The following is a 26,110-nucleotide window of genomic DNA, read 5'->3' on the forward strand; positions in this document are numbered from 1 at the left end:
ACAGATACTGCAAATTTGCTGTCAGCGGTTTGTGGAGTGCCCGTTACCTCACATCCTTGCTATACTCTTTATTACTTTTTTTTGCATATAAATTACAAATATATTTTTAATGTATCTCTTTTTTATTTAACTTTGCATTTCTGTAGTTCTGGGTGAAGTTGGACATTCTCCCTATGTTTCTTACTGATTTATTTTTCTTCTCTCCTGAATTGCCTGATTTTGAGACTATTTTTCTATTGGTGCATTCATCTTCTGATGGTAAGAATCTTTTAGATGTGGAGGCTATGTTACCAATATTTTTTTGTATTTGTCACTTATCTTGAACTTTATTTGTGGTACGTTTGTTTTTGTTTCATTTTATGAATATTTTAAATTTTTACAAAGTCCAGTCTTTCATGAAATCAGTCCTTTTCCTAGATGAATTATGCCTTAAAAGACCTTCTCCATCTAGGATTACAAAACCTTTTTGTTTTCTTTACATCCCATCAAGAATATATTTATGTAAAATGGAAAATAACTCTCCTTTTCCTTGGATACTTATCTGATGGACCAATAACCATTTAATAAGAAAATTTCTCCCCTTCTACTACTTTTTAGTATCACTATATAATCATTCTTTTATACATTTTGGAGTCTGTTGATGGAGTTTTTACATATGTTTTTCCAAAGGAAAACAAATTCTCTGTTATTCTGCAATTCTCGATCTTTAAAAAGAAGTTTTCTTCATTTTTTACATTTTCAATTTTTTTCTCCTGATTCTTTGTATGTTAGCAAAAATTCTCAAACTTGTACCCCATATCCATGTCATTTATTTAAATTTCTTTTGGGTTGAGTTTTTTTTCTGTTTATAATGCAAACCTTAATTTTCTCATTGAGTTTTTTGTGTCTTTACTAACATATTTAGCTGTTTTCATTTATACTTTTCAGCCATGACCTTTACTATTTCAGTCTGTGTCTTCTTACTTTGATGCCTTATTTCATATTATCCATTAGTTTTCTGAATTTCATTTATAGTACAGAACAGGTGCTTTCTGAAATTTTGTTAGAGTGCTTTGGTCTTCATATTTTATGCCAAGTGTTTCATCAGCTTTTTAATATTTTTAATCAAACCTGAACACAGAGAAGTTTATAAATCTTTGCCATTAAATTCACTGTGGCTAGATTCTCCTTATTCTACTGCTATTTTCCTGAAAGCTATTAAAATCATTCTGTCACATGTATTGGAGGGCTGGTCTATGTGAATCCATCCAACTTTCTGGTATTTTAAAATCTTTGTTTTAGTGTGGACCTATAAGCCTAAATAGATTTCTCCTGATTCTGCTGGTCATGGTTCTGGGAGAAGTGACGTTTATTCCTGGTTAATCTGATGTGTGCTGTGGTTCTTGGCTGTTACTCACATCTTTCTTCTAGGACTTTCTCCTTCCTGAATTCATTTCCCTTGATATAAAGGGATATCCCTACACTCCTGTCCCCAGTCTAATTTCACTGCCTGAATTTTGATCTCAGGACAATTCTGGCTACTCCTGAAAGCACCTTCCCCTCTGTGTGTTGGGGTGGGGTGGGGGAAGTGCAGTGATGCTCCCTGGGGTGTCTTGGGCTATGGTTTAGGGTGAGTGGAGGGCCATTGCCTACCACGTGGTTCCTGCAAGTGGATTTTCCTCAGGGCCTCACCAAGTTCTGCCTGATGGATATTCCTCTGGTGACAGGCAAAATGTTGACTATGAGCCTTGTTATGCTTTTGAAACTTCATTTCCCTTTTTTTGTGCATCTTCATTAGTATTTCACCATGGTGGTGAAAAAGTACAAATTCCATGTTGCTATTTTTTGTCATCTTGTAACTTTTTCCTTTTTAATTCATGTTTAAAGCAAGGTTAGTGCTACAGAGAATACCTGGAAGGTATTAGACTGCAAGGCTTTAAAGCACCAAATTACAATAGCATGCCTCACCCACTGCTCTCTGATCCCACCATGAGGTATCCTTCCTTACTCCTCTGAAGCCTTGAATATTTGTCTTTTTCTGTGCCCTTCTTTTCTCACATTCTTATACAGCATAGCATAAATAAAGCAAGCAGAGATTCTTTCAGAAGAAATCCTAAAGTAATAGGATTCTCTATGTTGTTCTTCATGACAACTTCTTAGATCTGAAGGCTTGTTTACTCATGAGTGGAAACAGCCCCAGACTTTGAAGACTATAGCCTCATGGAAGCAGCAGTGCCATGTAATTCATTAACTTCCAATTTTATCCACCAGTAAAAGGGAACAGACAGATGGTGTAGGACTGGGACATGATAGACTGTTGGGATGAAGGATTAATTGATCCTTCTTGGAGCTAGCAAGGTTGCTATTAACCACAATCCTGAGTTCTTGGGGAATGGAGAGCCCGGGTGGAAGCTCACCTTCCTCTCTGCACCTCCTACCATCACTTTTGCTTATTGGAATGCTACAAGCAAGTTCTCATAAGACCAGGGATTTGACACAGTAAGAGCTTTCAGATCTCCGTACAGAAGTGGCTGTGGATACTCTGGATTCTTAGGCACTAGATAGGGGAAGTGATGCAAGGTATTAAGATGTATGACTTTTATAATCAGAAAATCACAAATTTGCTTATGAAATTTTTATTAAACTATATATAAAAATATATATAGATTATATATAAATATATATAAATATAAAATGTAAAATATATTTATATTTATGTAAATATAAAATTTATAAAATAAATTAAATTGCTTATGAAATTAAACTAGTCTTGAAAGAATTACCTGTAGGGTAAATGAAAAGTCTAATTTACATAGTGGATAGTATATATTTATAAACTTCTTCCTCAAAGATGTTATGGAGATGGAGAATGTGAAAGACTCAAGAAGATTTTGAAGACAGTAAAGAATGGGGTGCCTGGGTGGCTCAGTCAGTTAAGCATCCATCTTCTGTTCAGGTCATGATCCCAGGGTCCTGGGATCGAGTCCCGTGTTGGGCTACCTGCTCAACCGGGAACCTGCTTCTCCGTCTGCTCTTCCCCCCTACTTGTGCTCTCTCCCTCTTTTTCTCTCTCTCAAATAAATAAATAAAATCTTTTTAAAAAAAAAAGACAGTAAAGAAAATACAACTAACATTTACAGAAGGAAAAGATCACATGGTATTTCCTAAGGAATGACATACAGATGAGTGGAACAGACAAGAGCATCTAGAAATAAGACACACACATATATGGTCAGTTGATCTTTGATAAAGGTATCACTGTAGTTCTGTGGGGGAAAGGACAGTCGTTTCAACAAATGTACAGTTGGACAGCTATATGGGAAAAATTCCATCTTTATCTTTAACTATATCTAAAAATTAACTCAAAATGGATTATATTCCTAAACCTAGGAGCTGAAACTATAAAACTTGTAGAAGAAAACTTAGAAAATTTTGGTGACCTTTATTTAGAAAAGATGTCTTAAATAGAATATAAAAAGGAGGAAACATAAAAGAAAAACCTGATAAACTAACCTTTATCCAAATAAAAAACTTGTGCTCTTTAAAAGTTACTAAGAAAAAGAAATTGAGAGCTGCAGATGAGAAATCTTTTGTAAGATATGTATCTGATAAATGAATTGTATCCAGAATATATTAAAAATAACTCAAGTAATTCAGTAATAAGAACACAACCAACTCAGTTTTAAAATGGGTAAAAGATTTGAATAGTTTACCAGAGAAGATACACAGATGGACAAAAAGTGCATGAAAAGATGAGCAAAATCATGAGTCATTAAAGAAAAGCAAATTTTAAAAAAAATTTCTTCATGTCTACTGGGACAGCTAAAATTTCAAAATTAGACACCTGACCATATCATGTATTGATGAAGATGTGAAGCAACTAGAGCTCTCAGGTTGCTGTGGGAAATCAAAATGACCCAACTGTTTTGGAAAACAATTTAGCAATTTCTCATAAAGTTGAACATACTATGTGACCTCTTCTACATATTTTTACCCAGTTCCACTCCTAGGAAGTGACCCAAGAGATGAAACTTTAGTCCATATAAAAATCTGTATGTAAATATTCATACCAGCTTTATTCATAACAGTAAAAAATTGGAAACAACCCAAATGTCCATCACCTGATGAATGGATGGACAAATTGTGGGATATCCATAAAATTGATTCTATCCAGTAATAAAAAGATCAAACTAAGTATTATGCTTTGTGACAGTGGTTGCCAGGGGCTGGAGGTAGAAGGAGATGATTGATTGTACCCAGGGCACAGGGGGATTTTCGTGGTGATGGAAATGACTTTTATCTTGACTGTGGGTGTTATATGACTGTATACATTTGTCCAAAAGTCATGGAACTGTGTGCTTAGAAAGGGTGAGTATACTTCATAAATTTGGCACATAGGAGAGGATTCTCAACCTTCCTCCTCATTAAAAAAAGGCAAATTAAAAACAGGATTTTTTACACCTCTCAGATTGGCTAAGAGCAAAGTTTTGAAAATTGTCAAGGATTTGGGGAAAGAGTCACTCTCAAAGGTAATGGTACAACCTCTGAGGGGTAGTTGAGGAATATCTTTCATAATTAAAAATGCATGTACGGGGCGCCTGGGTGGCTCAGTCGGTTGGGCATCTGCCTTCGGCTCAGGTCATGATCCCGGGGTCCTGGGATTGAGCCCCGCCTCAGGCTCCCTGCTCTGCAGGAAGCCTGCTTCTCCCTCTCCCACTCCCTCTGCTTGTGTTCCCTCTCTTGCTCTCTCTCTGTCATAAATAAATAAAATCTTTAAATAATAAATAATAAAAATGCATGTACTTTTCGAACTGGGAATTTTACTTTGATGGATTTTTTTCTATAGGTAAGACATGTACAAGGAAACAGTAGTTTGTATCATTGTTTATCATAGCAAAACTCAGGGAATAACCTAATTTCCATTAATGGGGACATTATGGTACAGTGAAGTACTACTGTGAGGTAGATAAATATGTGTGCTCATGTGGAACACTTTCTCAAGATACCGTTAAATGAAAATAGCAGTGCACAAAATGACATGTATAGTGTACTTGTGTTTATGTTTTTTGAAAGCTGTATGTATTATATACTTGTGTTTGCATATGCTGTTAGAGATAGCATACACATACACAGAACTGTTATTAATAATTGCCTCTAGCACAGGAAAGGTTTACCTTTCAGTGTTTATCTACTTGTTTTGTTTGAATATTTTTTTTTGCCATGAGCACGTATTATTTTCTCAGTTAAAGAGAAAAAATTAATTTGCATACAATTATAATGTATTCTTAGGAAATTTAGGAGTACATAGGTGGCTGGTCCTGATCATTTCCTCTAGAATGTCTGTCGTGTTTTCATCAGCAACATAGTTCTGGACTAGATGGATCTTGCTGATCCATCTGATCACTGTGATATTTCTGAGACTATTCCCTCTTGTAACCACTGCTTCCAGTCTGTCTCCTATTTTTCCAAATTCATGTAGGAGTAGATTCATGAAGAAATACATTCATTTCACTTTACCCACAGGCTGCTTTTCTGTACGTTGGTTTGATCCTCTAGCTTAGGTCCGTTTTACAGTGCAATGCAATGGTCAGGTGACTTGGTGGGGAGAAATGTACTGCCTTCAGAGGATAATTGTAATTATGTCTTTGCATCATATTTGGGTGCCATCAGGAAGCTTCTCTAAGTGAGGGGGAGCATCGGTAAGGGAGGTGTGGAAATCGGCAGCACTTTCTGAAAATTAGGTGGTTTGGGAGGCTGTATTCAATTTAGTTTGGATATTAAATGAATTAAAATGGATGTGCTCAAGTTCTGAGCCTTGCCTCATCGATGCTATAAAAAGCCCTTTAGCAGGGCTGTAATCTGACTCTCCTCTCGGTAATGTTACACAATATTCCTATGGTTACAGAGCCCGAATAAATGGAAGCTAATCATTAGTTTGCTAAATGTGGTTCGTGGAACAGTTCATAACTCCCAGACCTGCCAACTGCTTGTTTAGTGTCATACTCATTCTTTCTTGGGTAGAAGTTGGTTTGTTCCTCAGAAAAATGTACAGTAACGGTTGTCTCGCATCCAGGAACCATGCACTATGGCAGCTCTCCATGTGTCTTGGGTTGGGGAGGGGAAAAAGTCATGCTAAGCAAAGTTTTTTGGTACATACTCTTCTGCAGGAAGAAACCATTAAGGGAGTGAGAGATGACAAAGCAAGAAAAGAATTAAAGCGGCAGAGGTTTTGGTCATTTGGAGAATCACCATGTGGTTGACTTTTCAGAAATTTGCTGTGATGGAACTCTATTCTGTGACCCTAGAAATAAAATCACTCTCTTTAGGTTGTTTGTTGTTTGTTCATGTGACAGGACAGATTTCATTCATGCCCAGCGTCACCTGCAAACACATACACGTGCTGCCTTTAGGAAACAAACATTTTGTGAGCTGGGACCTTCTCTGGCTCATCTAATATGTATCAGGCAGGGGAAGGCCTGGGTGGCGCAGTTGGTTAAGCATCCAACTCTTGATTTCAGCTCAGGTTGTGAGATCAAGCCCCGCAGAGGCTCCATGCTCAGCACAGAGTCTGCTTAAGTTTCTTTCTCCCTCTGCCCCTCCCCTAAAATAAATAAATAAATCTTTAAAAAAAAATTAAATGTATCGGGGAACATGCTGAGAGCAGTAGGTATCAGCTGCATTTGTGCCCTTACCTGGGATTAGAGCCTAAATCCTTAATCCACTCATGATTATTTGGACTCTTCCTGCTTGAATGAAAGTGGGTTCTTTCCTAATAAATAGAAAATATATTGTGCCCACTTGTGACTCATTCTTCCTTTCCAGCTGAAAAGGTGTTGACTCTGTAGGAGGAACCTCTTTTTTTCTTTGAGACTGTCCAGAAAGAGTCCAGTGGCTGTTTCTGTTTACCTGCTGTATCATATAGTTCTCTTTGGATTGTAAAAAACAGAAAACCTGACCTCACCTGGCTTGAGGACAAAGGGAATTTATTGGCTCGCATGATTAAAAAGGAAGGGCAAAATACGAGGGCTCAACCCATATCATCAAGCTCTCTCTGCTTGTTTCATCTCTGTGTTTGTCTGTCAGACTTCACTCTTGGGCTCTAGGTGGTGACACCTAGGACTGTTGGATAACCTTCCAGGTATAAACCCAAAAGGAAATAGCAGAGAGCTTTTCCCCTGTCTCCTAGAAAGGTCCTGAAGTTCCCTCTGATCCAACTGGCTTAGGTCTTGGATTCTCCCTGAACTAGCCATGGAGTCAGAGAGATGCTGTGCTTTGATTTGGTCTGTCTGACTCTCATTTCCCAACCCTGGAAGCATGGAGCCTGCCTCCAAGCATATGTACTATAGGAATGGGAGAAGAGGGCAGCCCTACCGAACATGAGGTGCTGTAATAGAAAGAAATGGGAGTGAGAGCTGGGAGGCAAATCACTAGTCTTGCGTGTGAGAAGGCTGGATTCTGTCTTCACTGTGCTGAAAGATTTCACTTCTGATACCGCGTCGTTGGTGAGATGGGGCTGTGTGCTACCCAGGAAGACTAAGAGTGATCTCTTCCTTTATAATACATGTGCATTTAAAATACACACATTTGTTGACAAGTCCACACAAGAGGAGACAAAAGAGGAATGATAAGGAGCCAGCGTAATTATGGAGGTCCCCATTGCACTTCTTGGCTTAAGGCAATTTATAAAAGTACATATAAAAGTAATGGAATCAAGTCATAGTTCAGAAAATATAGAAACAACAGTTCTCCCCCTCTAACACAACCGCTATTTTACTTTTAGAGTATTTCCTTTCAGCCTTTGTTCATACAAGTTTCTCACAAACTTTCAAATCTTGGTTTGTTTGGGTGTTTTTGCTTGACATTGCGTGATAATCTAGGCATTTTCCATATTGTTACATAGTCAGCATTATCATGTAAATGCAATACAATTTTCTGTCAGGGAGCCATGCCAAAATGAATCATTCTTCCATCATTGGACATTTAGGTTATCTCCTTTTAAATTTTTTCTGCTGTTACAAAGAATTAGCCTGTATTAAACGTTCCTGGGGTATGTAACTTTGGTCTTGCTTTATTTTATTTTCTGAGACTAGATTGTGAGAAGTGGGATTACTGCTTCAAAGGGTATAAACATTTTTATGTCTCTTGATACATATTGCCAAATTGCTTTTCAAAGCTGTTGCATTTTATCTCTTCTGCCTCCAGCAGTTTATGAGAGGATCAGTTTCACTGCATTTTTGCCAGCAATAGATATTTTGATTTTTAACCGTATTCTTAACTGAACCAGCAAAAAAATAGGTGTTGTTTTTGTTTTAATTTGGATTTCTTTGGTTAATAGAGAGGCTGATGCTTTTATGTACTGTGCTTGTTTTTTAGCTATATTTTCTGCTCCTGTTTACACATTGCCTTTTCTTCTTTTTAGACCCCAAAACAGCTTCTGAAACAGAGACCGATATCTGTGCTGAATGGGAGATAAAGACGATCACTAGTGCTTTGAAGACCTACCTAAGGTAGGGACTTTCCATTTGCAGGGCAGGGTGCCAGCTTGTTATCATGCAATCAGGAAGAAAGCAGTTTTATTGCCAGCCTCCAAAGAGCTGTTGGGTGGGTGTTTGGATATGGAAACAGCTTATGTGTGGGTGCAATTAGCTCAGCTGGTCAAACCAATTGTAAGTCATCCATCCTTGATGGGTTGCCATTTGCAGGGATGCCATGAGTGATTCAAGAAGCTTTGTTCTTTATGAGAAGTTACTATGATAATTAGCCTTACAGAACCTAAAATACGGTATTTCCTTAAATCCCCAAATACTCTAGTAAGAAAACAAGGAACCACATATCTCATTCTGTTGAAAATGCATGATTACATACATATCCTATGTAATGATTTTGTGCATTGCACACATAGACTATATTGCTGATATTGGTCCTTTAAATATGAGAATTTATTGGATGTCCTTTTTGACTCCTTCTGCTTATATAGGAGAACGTTATTTTATTGGAGAAGAGACTCTTTCTCTTGTAACAATGTACATGATAGGACTTCTGTTTTCTGCCCCTCCCTTGGTTATTAGGGAATGGGTGATTCTAGCTGCCTCCATATCAGTTTCATGAAGTGACTGAAACTTATCCTGAACTTGAAGGGTAGGTGAGGGTCCAGTCTCAAACCAAGAGGAAAGCTGTACTCATGAATTGCATAAGCATTTGTTCAGGTTTTGTGAAGATTCACTTGGCTCAAAAACAAAGGAGGAAGAAAGCCCCAGAAAAGTAATTGGTGATGCAGGTTTTATTGGCTATTGGGGAATTGATAGAAAGATCTTGAAGAGTAAGATGTAATGCAAGTGATGATCAAGAGTTAAATTAGGGGTTCTGATGAGAATAAAATAAAACCTGAGCCAAGAATAATTTATAGTCTGTTGCGAAGGTTATTATTTGGACTGTCAGAAAAAAGCTGAAGTTTATAGTTAAACACACTCATTAAACATACTGATTAAACATTCATAGCACATATACTATCACTGTAGTTTGCACAAAACCATACCAGAGAGGTTTGTATTTAGCACTTAATTTGTGCATGTTGATATTGATTAGCTAACAAACATTAAGTATGAAACATATTTTTAAAAAACTAGATAAAATTTGATTATATCGTGCTTAATGTTAGGGGTTCTAGCCCTAACATTGGGCTAGAACTGGAGCAACACTCGCTAGTGAATTTGCCACAAAAACACAGAAGTCTCCCATAGTGTTTCCAGATGAACTGATTCTGATAACAAGCTGCTGGGAAGACAAGAGTTTAAGCACAGGTAATTACAAATGTTTAGTTAGTTGCCTTTTTCTCAGACACATCTTAAAATGCTCTTGTCAATGGGTGAGTCACTGACTGAAAAGGAAATCTCTTGGTTTGTGCTAGACTTTCACATTAGCACTTTCCTAGTTGTAACTAGGAAACGTAGTTGTATCCATTCCCTTAAAGAAGAAAGAGCATGAAAATGTCACGGGAAATCTCAGGACCCTTTCAAACGGGAAACTCAGTTGGACTAAGTTGAGTTGCTATTGTGTCCCTTGATCTTAGTCTGTATATAGTTGGGCAGCGTCTATGCTGTTATTTAGAGTCTGTTTGTTTTTATTAAGCTGACTGGTGTATATCCTTTTATCCCAGAATGCTTCCAGGACCACTCATGATGTACCAGTTTCAAAGAAGTTTCATCAAAGCAGCAAGTAGGTGGTTTTTTTTTTGCCAGAGTTTTAAGGGGGGAAAGGAATACATTTTTCTATTTCAAAGAACAGTCAGTATCCCAAAATAAATACTTTCTACCCTTTGTATTTTGCATGTAAATACCTACACACATGCTCACGAGATGGACACAAAATAGAAATGAAACCAAACTGGGATTGTCAAAGGCCTGCTACCATATTGAATTTACAGTAGAGGAGAGAAACTTCAGAAGTGTGTTTTTGGGGTGAGGGGAGGAAAGAAAAGCAAGTTTGGCTTTCTAATTTTGATTATTGGAGTTCTAACTCCTTGGGTTTTTTCCTAGCCCTTGAGTAGCATTTTGCAGAATGAATCAGACTTTGCACATTACCTAAATTGAGCATTGGAAGTGTTTCCTTGAATATGACACCATTTATATAACTTCCCAGTCCTCTTTCCATCATGGCTTCCATTTACAGCTTATGATCATTCTTCAGCTATATCATCCAGGTCCCTTGCGTCATATTACTGGTATTAAAATACATAGGGATTAGGTGCAAGCTACCCTAAGTATACTGGAATCTGTGTACGTGGGGCAGGCCTCCTGTAAGGGGCAGTAAGATTCTCTACCAGATTTAAATCTGGCATGAATCTCCACAGTGCTATTATGTCAATAGTCTCTGTGCCTCTCCCTGTTTCCTTTAAGCCTTCAAAGTTTGTTTGTCCTGGTAGCTACTACTGGCCCAATTTAGTAGTACCTAATGTTCTGGTGGCCTTATCTTCTCAGAGTTGTCTCCTTAAAAGAGGGAGGAGAAAGACTTGAGAGAAAGCTGGGAGTGAAGATCGTGTTTATGTGATTTCTTTCTCAGAGAAATTCCAAACCCATAGCAACCATTCTCTAATTAAACCTCACATCAGTCCTAAAAATAGGTGTGGTGAGCACTCCCAGTCTATCTCCCAGGGAAGTGAAGCCACTTACCCAAATTCAACCAAGCCATGGCAGGGTTTGATTAAGGTGGCAGGTGGGCAGAAAGATTTACATATTTTATCAGCAATTTCTTTCTTCCACCAGGCTGGTTGGTGTCACACATGACTTGAGAATGACTGGACATTGCCTTTGATTTGTTGGATGCTGTCTTGAGACGTTGTTTTGATATTCGAGACCCTTGTAATGTTGTTCATGTACAATTTGTTTGTCATTTGACAAGTGCCCATAAAGTTCCTTCCTTCCTTGAAATGAAGCCATCATTCTAGGAAGCCGGCTGCTCCCAAGTTTCTGTTTGCTCTGAGTGTGCAGTTGACTGGCTCCATTTCTTCCCGTCATCATTTTGGCTTGAATTTTTTGACAGTCATTTTTTTTAATGAACTGTTCCAGAAAGTACCATTAAAAACACTGCTAGCTCTAGCCATGAGTCCATAGAACAGGCTCTTAAACCTTTGAGAAATCCTCCGTCTGTTAGTGCCCAACCTTTGGTTTCCTTTGATTTTGTTTTGTAATCTGATTTGGCTGTGACACTGATCAAATATTACCTTCTTCCTTCCTTTGCAGAGTTGGAAAACCAGGAGTCTCGGGTCTCTGAAATCCACAGCCTTGTTCATCGGCTCCCAGAGAAAAATAGACAGATGTTACAGCTGCTCATGAACCACTTGGCAAAGTAGGTTTAAGACTGAATGCTACCCTCTTCTCACTCCTGGAAAGTTCATGTCTTAGCACTAAAGCTGGTCTCGGTTCTGCTCAGGTTTCCCTCTCCCACTATTGCATCAGAAATGCTGGAGGCTTAGGAAAGAAATGTGTGAAATGTTAACTGCAGTGGAAACAGCAGTAAATGCCACATGGTCCTTACAGAGGAGGCTGGGGAAGCGCCCAAGATACCAGGCCACCAGGCAGAGAGGTCAGGGGCCTTTTGCTCTTGTGATGACCAAGGGCAAATAGGAATATGTCCTCCTTGATAACCAGGTCACTAAGCCCAGTTTTCAGGAGTTGTGTGTTCTTTTGATGATCAGAGACAAATAGGAATATGTTGTGGGTTTATAGACCTGGGATTTGTAGTAAAGAGGCCTGGGTTCTATAGTTGACTGTGTTCTTAAGAAGCCACTCAGTGAGCCCTGGACAAGCCATGGACCTTAATTTCTTCATCAGTCAGATTTGGATAGTAGGAGCCCCTTTATTTATCTACAATGTCAGTGCTTTTAAAAGTTACCTGTGTTAAAGCCTAGGGAATAAAGAAACTATCTTTGACAAATGCCTACTTGCCCTCTGAGATAAGCGAGGCATTCAGCATGGGGCCTGATTGTCCTGCAAAGAATATTTACTCTTGGAATGGTTTTGAATTTTTGTTTATTTACTATTGCTGGACCGTTTTGGGAATGGCCTTCCTGACTTCCCTTGCTGTGTCAGTGACTCCATGTGCATACCTTCTAATCTTCCATTGACTTGGATGAATGTTCTTGATTGGAGACTGGAGTATAAAAAAAGGACAGAATGTAACAGCTAACTTAAACCGTTAAGCCGTACACTCTATGGAACTGATTGATGTGTTATGCATTTGGTCCTTACCCACACTTTGCTCATGCCATTAAGTCATTTCTTTGGGATAAGTTGATAGTCAGCTGAGGAAGGTTATGATGGTTTGTTTTCATATTTCTACCAAGCATGTTGATACTGCCTTGTGGAGAGAGAGTGTATGTGTTACCATAAAGATTTCCGCAGATCTTAATTATGAAGAAGCAAGAGTGTTTAGCGTGTTGGTCAGAAGCAATTAGGCAGAGTCAAGGATTGCTCTGTTAGTGGTCAAATGTCTCTCTTGCCGTGCGGTATTGGGACTGCATGCATGTTCAGAAACAATTAAGCATAGCAGAGAACGTGCAAGCTTACAAGGGGAATGCCCAAAAAATGTCAAAGAATCCTGATGAAGTGTGTTTAAAATAATGAGAACTGGATTTGAAAAGTGACTCCAGATGCTATGAGATGACAGTTTGGTGCCTATTCCCCACAACCCAGTCCGGCATTTGTTCAATGGAAAAGCTGGTTTAGATCTTAGCTACAAAACTTTGCACACTTGAAGGGCCTTTACTGAAACAGAGCAAGTTCTGGGTACATACTCTGGCCAAGTGTGTGTGGAGATGCTCGATAGCTGCTCTGTTTTGGCCACTAGGCTTTGAGCCTCCGGGGAGCAGCTGGAAGAGAAGGCTTCGGAACTAGCTGGGAGCAGTGGGCTTTCCAAGTTGTGGAATTGTGATGAGAGCTTAACAGGACTGAGCATGACCAAGAGTAAACAGTGATCCAGCGGACTCACTACTGCATCTGCCCATTTGTAAAGTGCCCTGAGATTGTTAGGAATCTTAAAAGGGGGAAGAAAAAGATTTTAAAAAACATCGAAAACTGTTAAGGTAGCTCTTAAACACTTGAGCCTGTTTATCTCTTGGGGGATGGTTCACTTTCTCCCTCTTGTCCACCTCTGTGTTCCAAACCCCATTAAATTCACTTCATCTTTGTCCCTAACCTAACGAGGAGTACAACTGGAATATGCAAGTGACAGCTGTGACCTCGACTTTTTGCCTTCTAACAAATTTAAATCAATTTTGTTGCTGGAGTTACTTACAGTATAGCATTTATGGAGCATTATGTCTTGTCTTTGATTCACAATCACAATAATTTTCTTTGATTCTATGAGGTTATGTGGCATTTCTTTGTTCATTTAATCCTTAAGGAATCTACATAGAGACCATAGTGTGAGTTGGTCAGAGCCGATGTTATGACACACAGACTTAAATTCTCAGTAGGCTGTGTTCTTGGTCTCAGAAGATCAGAATTAAAAGTGTCTTGGAGGAGATGGGTATAAATGAGCATTGCTCATTCCAGTAAGGAGTATTTATTAGGTCTGAAAAAATGCTTTGGCACCCAGAGGAGTTCTAAGATTCCATTTAAATGCTATATTCTCATTTACAGCATTGTCCTATTTTAAAATTGACCAGGAAGGGATAGTTAACTTGGGATAAGGGGTTTGTCTGATTCCAGTTTTCTCAGTTTCAGACTTACTCTCTGATATGCCTGAGCTATTGTTCCTCTGGTCCACTTACTTAATGGTCAACTTCCTTCCTAAGTTTTGATTTCAGGGCTAGATCTGCTAGAAAACCCATGTTCACTGCTCTCATTACCTATCCTGTATGCCCTGTGCATCTCTCTATCGTCTGGTTCAAAGAGAAGATACTTTGTATTGTGCAATTTTTAAAGTGCTCTTTTGAAACTTTCTAAAATTGATTTCTTTTAGCTGTGGAGAGAGAGTTAAGACATTTTATATTTAATCCCAAGTAGAAATGCATTCAGAGGGAAAAAGGTCTTAGGGGAAAAGGCTAAAATCTCAAAGCCTCCAAGCAAATGATTACCAGGGTGCATCCAAATCACAGAGCTCTTGGGTTTGTTTCAGACCTCCGAGGGAACATAAAAATTATAGGCAACTATGCACATATTTTTGTTGTTCCAGCTTAAATCTACTATGATAATTAGATGTTTTCTATTTGGATCCTGGAATCTAGTATATAGTCTGGAGTCATGTGCCTCAAAGCACAGCTAGACTCACCTGGAATGTTTGTTTACAATTGATATTGAGGGACCCCACCCCTGCTCTACTAAATTGGACTCTCCTTGGGAATCTGTATGTCTGGTTTATTTCCCAAGTAATTATGATGCAAAGTCTTTTGAGAACCACTAACCAAGAGAAAGGGCCATATGCAGGGATTTTCTAGGAGAGAGAAATGATTTTGAGTGGAAAGGATTGGCATTTAGGAAGGTAATAGAAGTAGGACAAAGAAGCTCAAAGCAGTGAATTCAAAAAGGAGATTTCATAATCAAATTACTAAAAAAAAAAAAATCCAGTTTTGATTTCCCATATCCTTACAGTTTGACATTGCATTAAATTGAGTGTTCAGCAAATGGTTTTGTTTTAAAATCATGCATAAAACATTTTTTTTTATTTTGCATAAAGCATTTTTAATAATAAAATGGTCCCCAGCTAGCCCCGGGATCTTGTGGAAATTAGTCAACCTCTCTCAGCTTCAGTTTTCTGAGTTCCCTTCTAATCATGTGATTCTGCGTTTTCATCAGGTAAAAGGAGTGGAGAAGACAAAAAATTCCCAATATTATAATTGTAGAAAGAAATAAGAGTAGATGAATAATAAAGACAAATTTCATGGTAGTTTCCTAATGTTTACATATTATGATGACTCCAAGTATGTTGCATATCCTCACACATACCATTCACAGTGACTCATCATCATTTTATTACAGTGTTTATGCTGCATTGGGAGGATTTCAAAGGACTCTCCATACATCAGGAGTGGCTATTAAAAATACCTTTTCACAGCTGGTTTTCCCAAAACACTTATTGAGAAATCAATCTTAGTCTCTTCTTTTTTTGAAGCAACTATTCCTTTGTTGCTAGGATGTTGTGAAAGTGGTAGAGCCCTTTTCTTGCTTCTACAAAGAGGTATTGTATCCTTTAGGATGCTCTGGGCTGTAAGAAACAGAAAATCCAATTCGAAATGGCTTAAACAATAAAGGAATCTATTTCTCATTACACAGAATCAGCCTTAAGGGTTGGTTAATTTCTTGGCTCATGAAATAACTCAGGTTATTTCTATGGTGTTGCTCACAGCCAGCATCACTGTGCTGTCTATGTCTAGGTCAGTGTCATAAGATGTTGTGTTGCATCCTTGCACATTTGTGGTTGTCCAGAGGCAGAAAAAGCATTATTTTTTCTTTGCTTCTCTTTTTAAGAGCTATGATGATATTTTCCCCAGAAGTTCTCCAGACTTCCCATCACATCTTACTGGTTTGACGCAATCTCCAACAAGGGGAATGGGGCCACCATGATTTTTTACACCAAACAGGACTTCCCTGGGCCATTGGTGGGAGGCCTGGATATCAGTATAAAAGCTCTGAGTAGGCAGTGTCTAATGCTTACTGCAAATAGTCTTGATAAAATAAGATTCAATGGAGAGCATTAAATCCATTGAATGATCTTCATGTGGTGTGCTAACTCGATTAAGACATATGGGACAGATAAGGCAATTTGGGAGGGAAGAGGAATACATCTGAGTATGGACACACATACACTAAAATTCTAAGATTTGAGGGGTGGAAGGTGAGAGAGAAATGAAGAGGGCAAAATCAACTTTAGTCTCATTGCCACTTGCTGATTCCTATTGTTCTTTTCATTACCCAGTCGTCTCATGTCTATTTGGATGATCTGTTACTTGTGGCTTTGCAAAAATGACAAAATTCTGTATATTGCAGAAATCATAAAATGATTTGGGGCAAATGCTTGGCATACAAGTGAGACTTTGTCAAAATATGTAGACTCCATTGTCACAAGTTATCAAGAGTTAAGCATCTAGTGGCTTGGCTGTTTTCACCTTTCTGTGACTGGAGTATGAGTACTTCCAGGCATTCCTGCCAATCAAGAAGGATGTATTCATATTTCCTTAATGATCAGAAGGAGAGTGAATTGGGTTCATTTACAAATGCCTGTGGTTATAAAGAAAGTCATTGCTAGGCCTTGGCACCAAGGAGGATGGACCGTGATGGTTAACTAGCATTCTTCGAAGTTCTTAAAAGAGGGTCAAAATAAAAGGAAGTGGGCATGGATACTTGGCATTAACATATATCTTATAGATATTCTAATATTCCTTCTTCCTCCATCCCAAGTCTGAAGGCTAAGATTTAATTTAGTGACGAACTGTTGAACATGAGAAGAGCTAGTTATTTGCTTGCCCTCAAGACTAGTCCAAGCAAAATAGCTGTGGAATTTTACAAAGCACATTTAAAAGAAAATAGTGCATTTGAGATGATCACTTTCTAAAATGGAAAGCTCCTGTGAGCTTCTCTGGCAATCTTCCCTCGGCCACACACCCTGGCTCCTAAACCTTCCTTCTCTCTAGTAACCACTGGACACCCACTGCTGCTGGTACGGAATTGCTTGGCTGCTGGGCCACTGGTGGTGTGCCCTGATACCCCCATGGAGCCATGTTGACCACATTCTCCAGTCCCATTTGGCTTCTAACTCACCGAATCCTACCCAGAACTGATAGTTTTGGTGATTTTAACCCCTTTCTACCTCTTGAATCTCCCCAGCCCCCTGGTCCAAGCTGGTATTCTCTCTTTCCCAGACTGCTTGCAAAGGCCTCCTCCCAGCTCACTCTGGCTCCCTTCCAGTCCACAGAATGCATGCTCTGCAGCTAGGGAACTTGGAGCACTGCAGATCTCAACATGTGATTCCCTTACTTAAAAAAATTCAAAGGAAACTTTCCCATTGCTCTGAAGATAAAACTCAGGGTACGGCCTCTAACACCTTGTCTGGACTGGACCCTCTCACACATAGCAGTCTCATCTTGTGTCCCTTCATGATCACCTCTGCATCCCTGCTGTGTGGCTCACGTAGACACTCAACGAATATTTGTCAAGTAGAAGCATGAAGAGTCTCTTGACCATTTCTCAAACATTCTCTTTCCAGCTCCCTCTTTTTACCTTGTGCAATTCATTTTCCTCTGTCTGGAATGGTCCCTCCCCAGTCTCTGCCTGGCAAAGTCTACCTCATTCTTTAGCCCCAGCTCAGATGTCACTGACCACAAGAATCCTTTCTGCCTCAAGGGGCGCTCTCGCTTTCCTCAGCTCCCGTAGCCTTTGCTTATTTCTCCCTTTTAGCAGGTATCACATTCCACCTTATGGGACAGTTGATCAAGTGTCTATCTTCTTAATCCTACTAGGTCGTAAACTCCCACGGGACAGGCAGTCTGTCTTCCTTTATCTTTTGTTTCTTACTTAGAGGTTGCAAACAAGGGTGTCCAGCCAGAGTAGTGCATACATGCATTCTGTTTGGTATTGTTGTTCCACATGTTGCCATTTTTAAAATTTGGACAGATTTCTAACATTTTTAACAGGGGTGATTTTACTTGAAAAAATTTAGATCTCTTTGCTCACAGTTGGCTCCAACTGGCTAGAGGCCACACCCTAACCCCCTGGGCATGCCTTCTTCAGTGCACTAAATCCTAGCTGTCCCTGTTGTCCCTTGTGTCTGGTCTACCTCTTTTGTGCCCCCCTGCCTGGCCATGGGGTAGGCATTTGGATTTTCAGCACCTGGCCCTCCTATCTGCTAATCCCAAAAGAGGGGCTAGATATTGGGTGATCACATAATTAATGAATAAGCAGAAATGGGCTGGGAGAATCACTTCCCTGACCGGCTATGTTTTTCTCCTGTAATATTTATTATTTCTGATAAATTAGAGGTCCCTGGAAGAAGTTAGGAAGAAGTGCTTCCAGGCCTGTTTATGTGTATGGGCTGGGGAGGAGAATGTATTTTTTTAAGACTAAGAATGGGATTCTCAAAGGACCTTCTCTAGCTATTTTTGGCACAGTGAAAGGAAAATCTATTTAAAGGGATACTGCAAAGAGGAGAACCACATATTTTAAAGCAAACAGGCAACTTAGCACTTTAAATTAATGGAAATGTAGACAAAATTAGAGCTCAATCCTTACTTAGCTGCCAGACCTTCACTTACTTTTCAACTCAAGAATTTCTCTATTTTATGACCTTTCAACCTTTAGGGTTAGGAGAAGGAAAGATACAAGTTCAGTTTAGATTTTTGCTCTTAAAAAAAAAACCATAATTTCTGAATTCAAAGAACTAAATCCTTCACAGCCTAAGAAACATGCATTCTGCAAGGGGAAATTCTTGGCTTCAAGCTGTTAATGCTCAGCAGTCTTGGAGCGCCTTTGATTTGGGTCTCCTGTTTGCACTGAGTTGTTCCACTTCTGTTGGGTTAATGTTTTCAATGACTTTCCTGTTCTCTGATGTACCTCTTCCTCTTCTGACCCCAGAGTCAGCCACGGAGTTTCCCTCTCAAGTTCCAGGAGGAGCAAAGAGAAAGACACTATCTTCTCCTTTCTCAGTGGCTGCCCCCATTTATTGTGGGGTGTTATCAAAGCGAGGGTATTAACTAACATGGACATGACTTTGTTTCTTCTTTGCTAACTTTTAGCAGAGCCAGATTTCTTTCTTTCTCTCTTTCTTTTCTTTTTCCTTTATTTCCTTTCTTTTTAAGTCTCTTTCGTTCCCGAATTTGAGTCATCTTTCTTTTTCTTCTTGGTGAATCTAGCTAAAGTTTCATCTATTTTGTTTATCTTTTCAAAAAAGCCAGCTCTTCATTTCCTTGATCTTGTCTGTTGCCCTTTTAGTCCCCATTTCATTTATTTCTGCTCTGATGAGCCGTCTTTCTTAGGCATTAGGCCCATGATTGATTTTGTTAAATTCTCTCTTTGGCGGCACAGCAGTGATGGATTCACTCCCATTGTGTCCTCTTTGCACTGAATGGTGAGCATTATCTGTAATACTTGTTTTCTTAATGCTGACCGGTTTCCTAACCAGTTCTTCACAACTCCTGTGGCTCACACCTGGCAGCTGCAGTTGAGGCAGCCGGCAGACTTCTACGTAGTCGAAGCTCATCATTGAGAGCACAGCGATTAAGAGACCATTTCTGGAGCCAGACCGCCTGGTCTTGCTCTTGTCTCTTCTATAACCTCACGTGAATTATTTCTCTATGCCTGAGTCTCCTCATGTGAAAACGGAGCTCAAATAATACTATCAGAAACTTCTAAGTTAGCACATGAGATTCTCTTGGCTTGTCCTGGGTGTATGTCAGCCAGCACTGCGGGAACCGGGTGTAACCTGCACCTTGCTTCATGCAGGTGCAGCCTGGCAGCTTGTCTCCTCGTGCCCAGACCAGGTGCCTCCTGCCTCTGCCCTCCCATCCCAGGGAGGCATGACACCAAGTGGCATCAATGCACGCACAACCTGGAAAGCAAGGGGATATTTTAAAAGGCCTGAGGGGAAACCTTTGACTAATGGGGGATAGGAGCTGGGCATTCCAGACAGCAGTCCTTAGCCGCTCATGAGATGGTCCCAAGAGATGAAGCAAGTGCCAGTGCTTGAACCTGGCGGTGGCTGGCTTCTCTGCCTCACTCCCCCTGTGAGCCCCCTAGTAAAGCATAGAGAAGTAAGGTATAGAAGCCTTCACCTATTTTACTCTTCTTTCTGGGAAACCTAGAGACAGCAATAGCACCTGCCCTCTCGGGGTTGTTGTGAGGATTAAATGAATTAATCCACATAGAGCTCTTAGAAGAGTGTCTGGCATATAGGACACCCTCCATAATTGTCAGCTTTTATAATCTATTTGAGGGGGCGCCTGAGTGGCTCAGTTGGTTAAGCGACTGCCTTTGGCTCAGGTCATGATCCTGGAGTCCTGGGATCGAGTCCCACATCGGGCTCCCTGCTCAGCAGGGAGTCTGCTTCTCCCTCTGACCCTCCTCCCTCTCCTGCTCTCTGTCTCTCATTCTCTCTGTCTCAAATAAATTAAAAAAAAAAAAATCTTTATAATCTATTTGAGGAATTGGGGGATGGGGGAAGGAGGATCATGGAGCCGTGTCTTGTAAAGTGAGGGAAAATAGGAGAATTGTTCAAGCGATTAAGCCAAAACCAGTCATTCTTACTCAGGGAATGGGACTTCCTTCATAGTTCCGTTATTGGCGAGCAAAAACCTTAGGGCTTGATGCTGACGACGTAGCACACACAGCTCTTACCCACTTGGATTTTTGTGTGTGCATGTGTTTATTTTTGCTCTAGTTTTGTTTTCTTGGCACTCTGTGTGCATTTGGCCAAAGGGCCGACCATTGCTTTCACCCTTCCTAGCAAGGGATCTGCCAGCGCAGGGTCATCTGGGAGAAAGAGCCCATTAATACCTGCTTTCAGGTCATACCTTACACCAAGCTTCACACTTCCCTGTGAGTATTCAGGGCTCTTCATGAGTCAAATGCCCTGTAGAGTGCAGTGCACCTGTTTGAAAGAAGCTATGTGGGGCTGACTTCTTTGGAAGGTTAGCAACTACTCACCTTCGCCCTCTGCTTCTTAGTGTTGCAAGGCTGATTTCATCTCAGAAGCAGCTGTCTGTGCTGCAGTTTAATAACTATTAATTTCCTGGAGGAGGATGACACGTTATATCATGAAGACTCATCTTAGTCTGCGTGGTCTGGAAATTTCCACTCATCTTTGTGATCTTCAAAATGTTTCTCTTTGTGGGAGAGTCTGACTTTCCTTCATTCTTCCTCAGTTCGCCTGCCCTCTCAGATACCATTCCCAGATTAAACACTGCCATCCGCTGTAAAAACTGTTCTCTGTGCCTCCAGCTTACCCCGTAGTGCACTCTTGATGTGGATTTCCCTCCCTGAGTTAGTGACGTCTGTATTGAAGTATTAATCTACACTCTCAGGAAAGCTTTATGCGTATTCATCTTCATTCTGTCTTGGTAGACACTCTTGCAGCTTAACTCAAAAAAGGGTTTGAAGAAATCGTCAGGGGATTTGAATTTTGGTGTCTGTCTTTTCTGCTTTCTCACATGAGTGGACATGTTTTTAAGTAGTTTAGCATACTGCTTTAGTGTTTCCAATTTGGTATTGTAAATGTAAATCATTATTTCTTGGTTCTGGGAGAGGAACTCAAATTGTTGGGCTTATTGGTATATTGGAAGCTGGTCTTCGTATGCATTTAGGAGTGTACAGGACTTAATAAAATAGGATCTCTATTTTATAAAAGTCAGTTTTTTGTTTTTTTTTAAAGATTTTATTTAGAAAGTGTGTGAGTGGGGTCAGGGGAGGGGCAGAGGGAGAGGGAGGAGAAAGAGAATCTCAAGTAGACTCCACACTGAGCATGGAGCCTGACGCAGGGCTTGATATCAAAACCCTGAGATCACGACCTGAGCTGAAATCAAGAGTTGGATGCTGAACCGACTGAGCCACCCGGGTGCCCCTAAAAGTCGGACTTTCAGTGAGAACATGGGTAACCCTAGGCCTCAAGAAAGAGTTGGTATATAGGTCATTGGTTGTAAACAACAGAAGTCAACTGTGGCTAATAAAAATAAAATGGAATTTATTGGGAGTCTTCCGGGTCGATCACATAATTGAATGTAGAGTTGAACCATCGGACATTGGAAAGCAACTGCAAGGGCCCTTATGTGCCTGGTATCCTGCTACATGTTCTTAGGCCATTCACTCTTACTCTTGTAGATTGTCTCAGATCTTGCTTCTTATTTCACTCAGGAAATAAATGCAATCAGGAGAACTTCCAGAAGCTACCACACCCATATCTGTGTTTCTACCTTTCGTCCATGTGTGCTAGAGGAACAGCCCTGTGCTTCTACCTAAAGGCGTTCCCTGCCCTGGGGCACTAGAGCTGATTCCTGATTGCATCCATAAGGACTTGGCTCCAACAGTTTTTCCCCCTGTCTCCTACATGATCAACTTTTCAGTCTGTTGAGACTTTCTCTGTTGAGACAGATATCAAAATTCACAATTTGTGATTTCTATGATCCTTTACAAATGAAAAACAAAAACAATAAAAACGTTTCTTGAAGGCGCCTGGGTGGCTCAGTCGGTTAAGTAGGTCTGCCTTCGAGCCCCACATCAGGCTCCCTGCTCTGCGAGGAGTCTGCTTCTCGCTCTGCCCCGCCTCTCACTCGTTCTCTCAATCTCTCTCTCTCTCAAATAAATAAATAAAATCTTAAAAAAAAAACAACAAACCTTTCTCGATCTCGCATCTCCTTCTAGATACCCCCTCCCCCCCGCCATTTCTTCTTGCTCTTCTCAGCAGAATCTCTCAGATAGTTGTCTGTGTTGCTGTTCCCAAATCCTCTCTCAAACCTACTCCACTTGGGCTTTTACACCCACTCCTCCCCTGAAAAGTGTCATGTTGGTGTTGCTAAATCAGTTTCAGACTTCCCTTCTCTGATCATTCTGAAGGTTTTCACAGTTTCTCACTCCCTCTTTCCTTGAAATGCTTTTCTTCATTTGGCTTCCAGGATACCACATTCTCCTGGTTTTCCTCCTCCCTCCTGGCTGCTCCTTTTTAGTCCTGTTTGCTATGCCCCATGGCTCAGCCCTTCAGTCCTTAGCCCTGATCTGCCCTCCCTTCCTTCCCCTCCTCAGTGAGGTCTTGCCCCAAGATTATAACTGCCAGCCCTTGTGCTCCCTACCCACCAGCATTGCTTAATTTTTTCCATAGCATGTATCACTGTTTAATATACTCTGTTTGACTTGTTTATTGTTGTTTTCTTCTCCCTGAAATGTAGACTCCTGAAGTTGGAGATTTCTGTCTGTTTCTGTGCTGTTGTATCCTTAGCATCTAGAACAGTGCTTTGTACATAGTAAGAGGCACTCATAAATATTTGCTGAATAATAAATAAAATAAGAGGTGGAAAATAACCAGGGAACTCATGTGTAGCCCCTTTGGAGCACTACCTTTGGAATGTCTCAGCTCTGACCACATTTATCCTCTTGGGATTCCACCGCAGGTCAACATTCCTAGTTAAAGAGAGTTGTAATAGCGTCTCTTGAGTAATGCACCCACTTCTCTGGTGAGGCAGTAGTGGGGTTCTCAACTGACATTCTTGGTAGGGCCACATGTAACGGGAGAGGGGCAATCTGAGGAAAACTGGATGCCATTATTCAAAGGATGCCAGGCAGATAAAAATACCAGGTGTTTGTTGTGTTTGCTGAAACACAATTTTTTGCCTTAGAGATTCCCTATTCTATATTGAAAGCTTCAGGCCTTGGCACAAATATTAATTCTTTGGTGGATCTTGTATGTTCCTGGAGACCCTGTTATGCATTGTTATATTGAAGATGGGACCATCATAATGATAAAAACAGCAAACAGAGCATTCAGGTATTTCTTTAATACCTGGTTACATAGCTCAGTTCCCCAGAATGCGTAGTTTGCTTTCTGCATGAGCTAGCACTTCATAAAAGCCTTGGGCATCTTTTCAGAGCATGTCTTCAGATGTGCCCTAGACCCAGGGTCATCCCAGTGGAGTTTGATGGAATCAAGGTGCTAGCTGGATGCATCAGTGCCCAAAACTGGACCATTTAAACACATTCCCTCAAGTCACCAGGCAAATGGCAGTTTTCCATTTCAAGCATGCCTCTCTGTCTAGCTGGCTAATCAGGTTTTCTTGTTCTTTTGAGAGATAACCTTGACATTTTGCTTCTTTAAGAATTATACTTCCCTTCTCGGGGCGCCTGGGTGGCTCAGTTGTTAAGCATCTGCCTTCGGCTCAGGTCATGATCCCAGGGTCCTGGGATCGAGCGCCGCATCGGGCTCCCTGCTCAGCAGGAAGCCTGCTTCTCCCTCTCCCACTCCCCTTGCTTGTGTTCCCTCTCTCGCTGTGTCTCTCTCTCAAATAAAGAAATAAAATCTTTAAAAAAAAAAAAAAAGAATTATACTTCCCTTCTCACTAGAACTGCCACTTAACCTGCTTAGCATACTGCCCAGATACAAGATTTTTCTTCCAAAATAGTCGGACTGTCTCACAGGATCTTGCTACCTGGCCCTAGCCAGACAGTTAATGAAGCAGAAATTGTTGGCTAAGCCTAGATCATCCTTTCCTTGTCATGTCATTAATGCACTGTGACTCCGGACATGAATAGGCCCATCAGAAATTTTTTTAGTCATGGTTAAGTCTGATCTTACTCCATTGAAAATTAAGGCAAACTTTATGCAAATGTCTTGATACTTACTGGTCCTTCTAATGTTACCCCTTAGGACATGGGAAGAATCCAAAAATGAATCCCTCATGAACAAATCCGTAAAGGAGCAGAATAATGGTTCATTTTAAAATAAAGCCAAAAGGAAACATTCCAAAGTGAAGCACTTCCAGTAGCAGAAATTCGAAGTTACATGCCAGTTATTATTAAAGGATGCTGTCCTTGTTTCCATATGGACTTTGGGATTTGGCATCCTATTGAAAGCTATGCTCTTTGGTGTTAGTGGTAATAAAGAGCATCTCTGAAAAGCTAGCTTGGACAGAGCTGGGCTGAGAAAAAGAAATGGGACAGCACTGTTAGCATCAGTCATTTCAGAATGTATTAATTTATTGAGCACCTGCTATGTATAAGGCACTTATTCGAGATGCAAATTATTTATTTCTGTTAGGAGGTGGTAGGAGAGAGCATTGGCCCAAAAAGACGAGATGTCCAATGCCTGACTTTTTACAAGCTCATTTTATGCACAATTTTGAGAAAGTTTACCAAATCTTAGATTTCTTTGTTTACAAAATGATGATTCTTTTTGTTTTAAGAAAAAAAAAGTACACATACACAGACATACACAAATACAATGCAGTTAAGGAAAACATTCTAGAAGGAGCTATCCACCATTATCTTAACTGTTATCTCTAGATACTTGGGTTTTCTTCTCTTAGCTTCTTCTTCTTTTTTAAGATTTTATTTATTTATTTGAGAGGGAGAGTGGGAGAGTGAGAGAGAGAGCACGAGCAGGGGCTGTGGGGGGAGGGACAAAAGGAGAGGGAGGGGCAGACTCCCCGCGAGCAGGGAGCCTGACTCAGGCAGGGCTCCATCCCAGGACCCTGAGATCATGACCTGAGCTGAAGGCAGATGCTTAGCTGACTGAGCCACCCAGGCGCCCCCTCCCCTCTTGGCTTCTTTGGTTTTGAATTTTTATAAAATGATCGTGTGTGCTATTTAAAGAGTTATTTTTAACGAATGGAGCAGCGTTTTGACTCTGAGTCCTTTTAAATTTGAAGACATCTATGATTTTATGCACAGGACTGGGTAGGACAAGACAGGACAGTCAATCCTTCGGTACTCTGAGATAGAACCCCTTTTGTCTGCTTTTGTTCCCAATCTTTTGTCTGCTTCTCTGCTCATTTGTATTTCTACCTGAGAGTGGGCAGCAGAGACAACGGAGAATACATTTTAACAATGCTGGAGAGGGTAGTAAAACTTTAACCTGAAAAGGTTTGGGTTTTTTTTCCCCCAACTACTATTACTAACGACTTTTAAATATACCAGTTTTTTTCTCAATTCCTTAACCATTAGTT

At 40.3% G+C, this 26,110-nt stretch overlaps 1 protein-coding gene across 5 annotated transcripts in view; it reads left to right on the forward strand.

The window, feature by feature from the left end:
• ARHGAP26 (Rho GTPase activating protein 26) overlaps window positions 1-26,110 on the forward strand; it is a 431,503-nt gene that overhangs the window by 259,731 nt on the left and 145,662 nt on the right. For all 5 annotated transcript variants that reach the window (XM_035014358.1, XM_035014359.1, XM_035014361.1 and 2 more), the window contains exons 15-17: window positions 8,399-8,486; window positions 10,136-10,194; window positions 11,718-11,823. In XM_035014358.1, the coding sequence (XP_034870249.1) occupies window positions 8,399-8,486; window positions 10,136-10,194; window positions 11,718-11,823 (253 nt within the window). The remainder of the gene's footprint in view (window positions 1-8,398; window positions 8,487-10,135; window positions 10,195-11,717; window positions 11,824-26,110) is intronic.

Source organism: Mirounga leonina, unplaced genomic scaffold (assembly GCF_011800145.1).
Source record: "Mirounga leonina isolate KUSES-001 unplaced genomic scaffold, KU_Mleo_1.0 Mir_168, whole genome shotgun sequence".
Taxonomy (NCBI): domain Eukaryota; kingdom Metazoa; phylum Chordata; class Mammalia; order Carnivora; family Phocidae; genus Mirounga; species Mirounga leonina.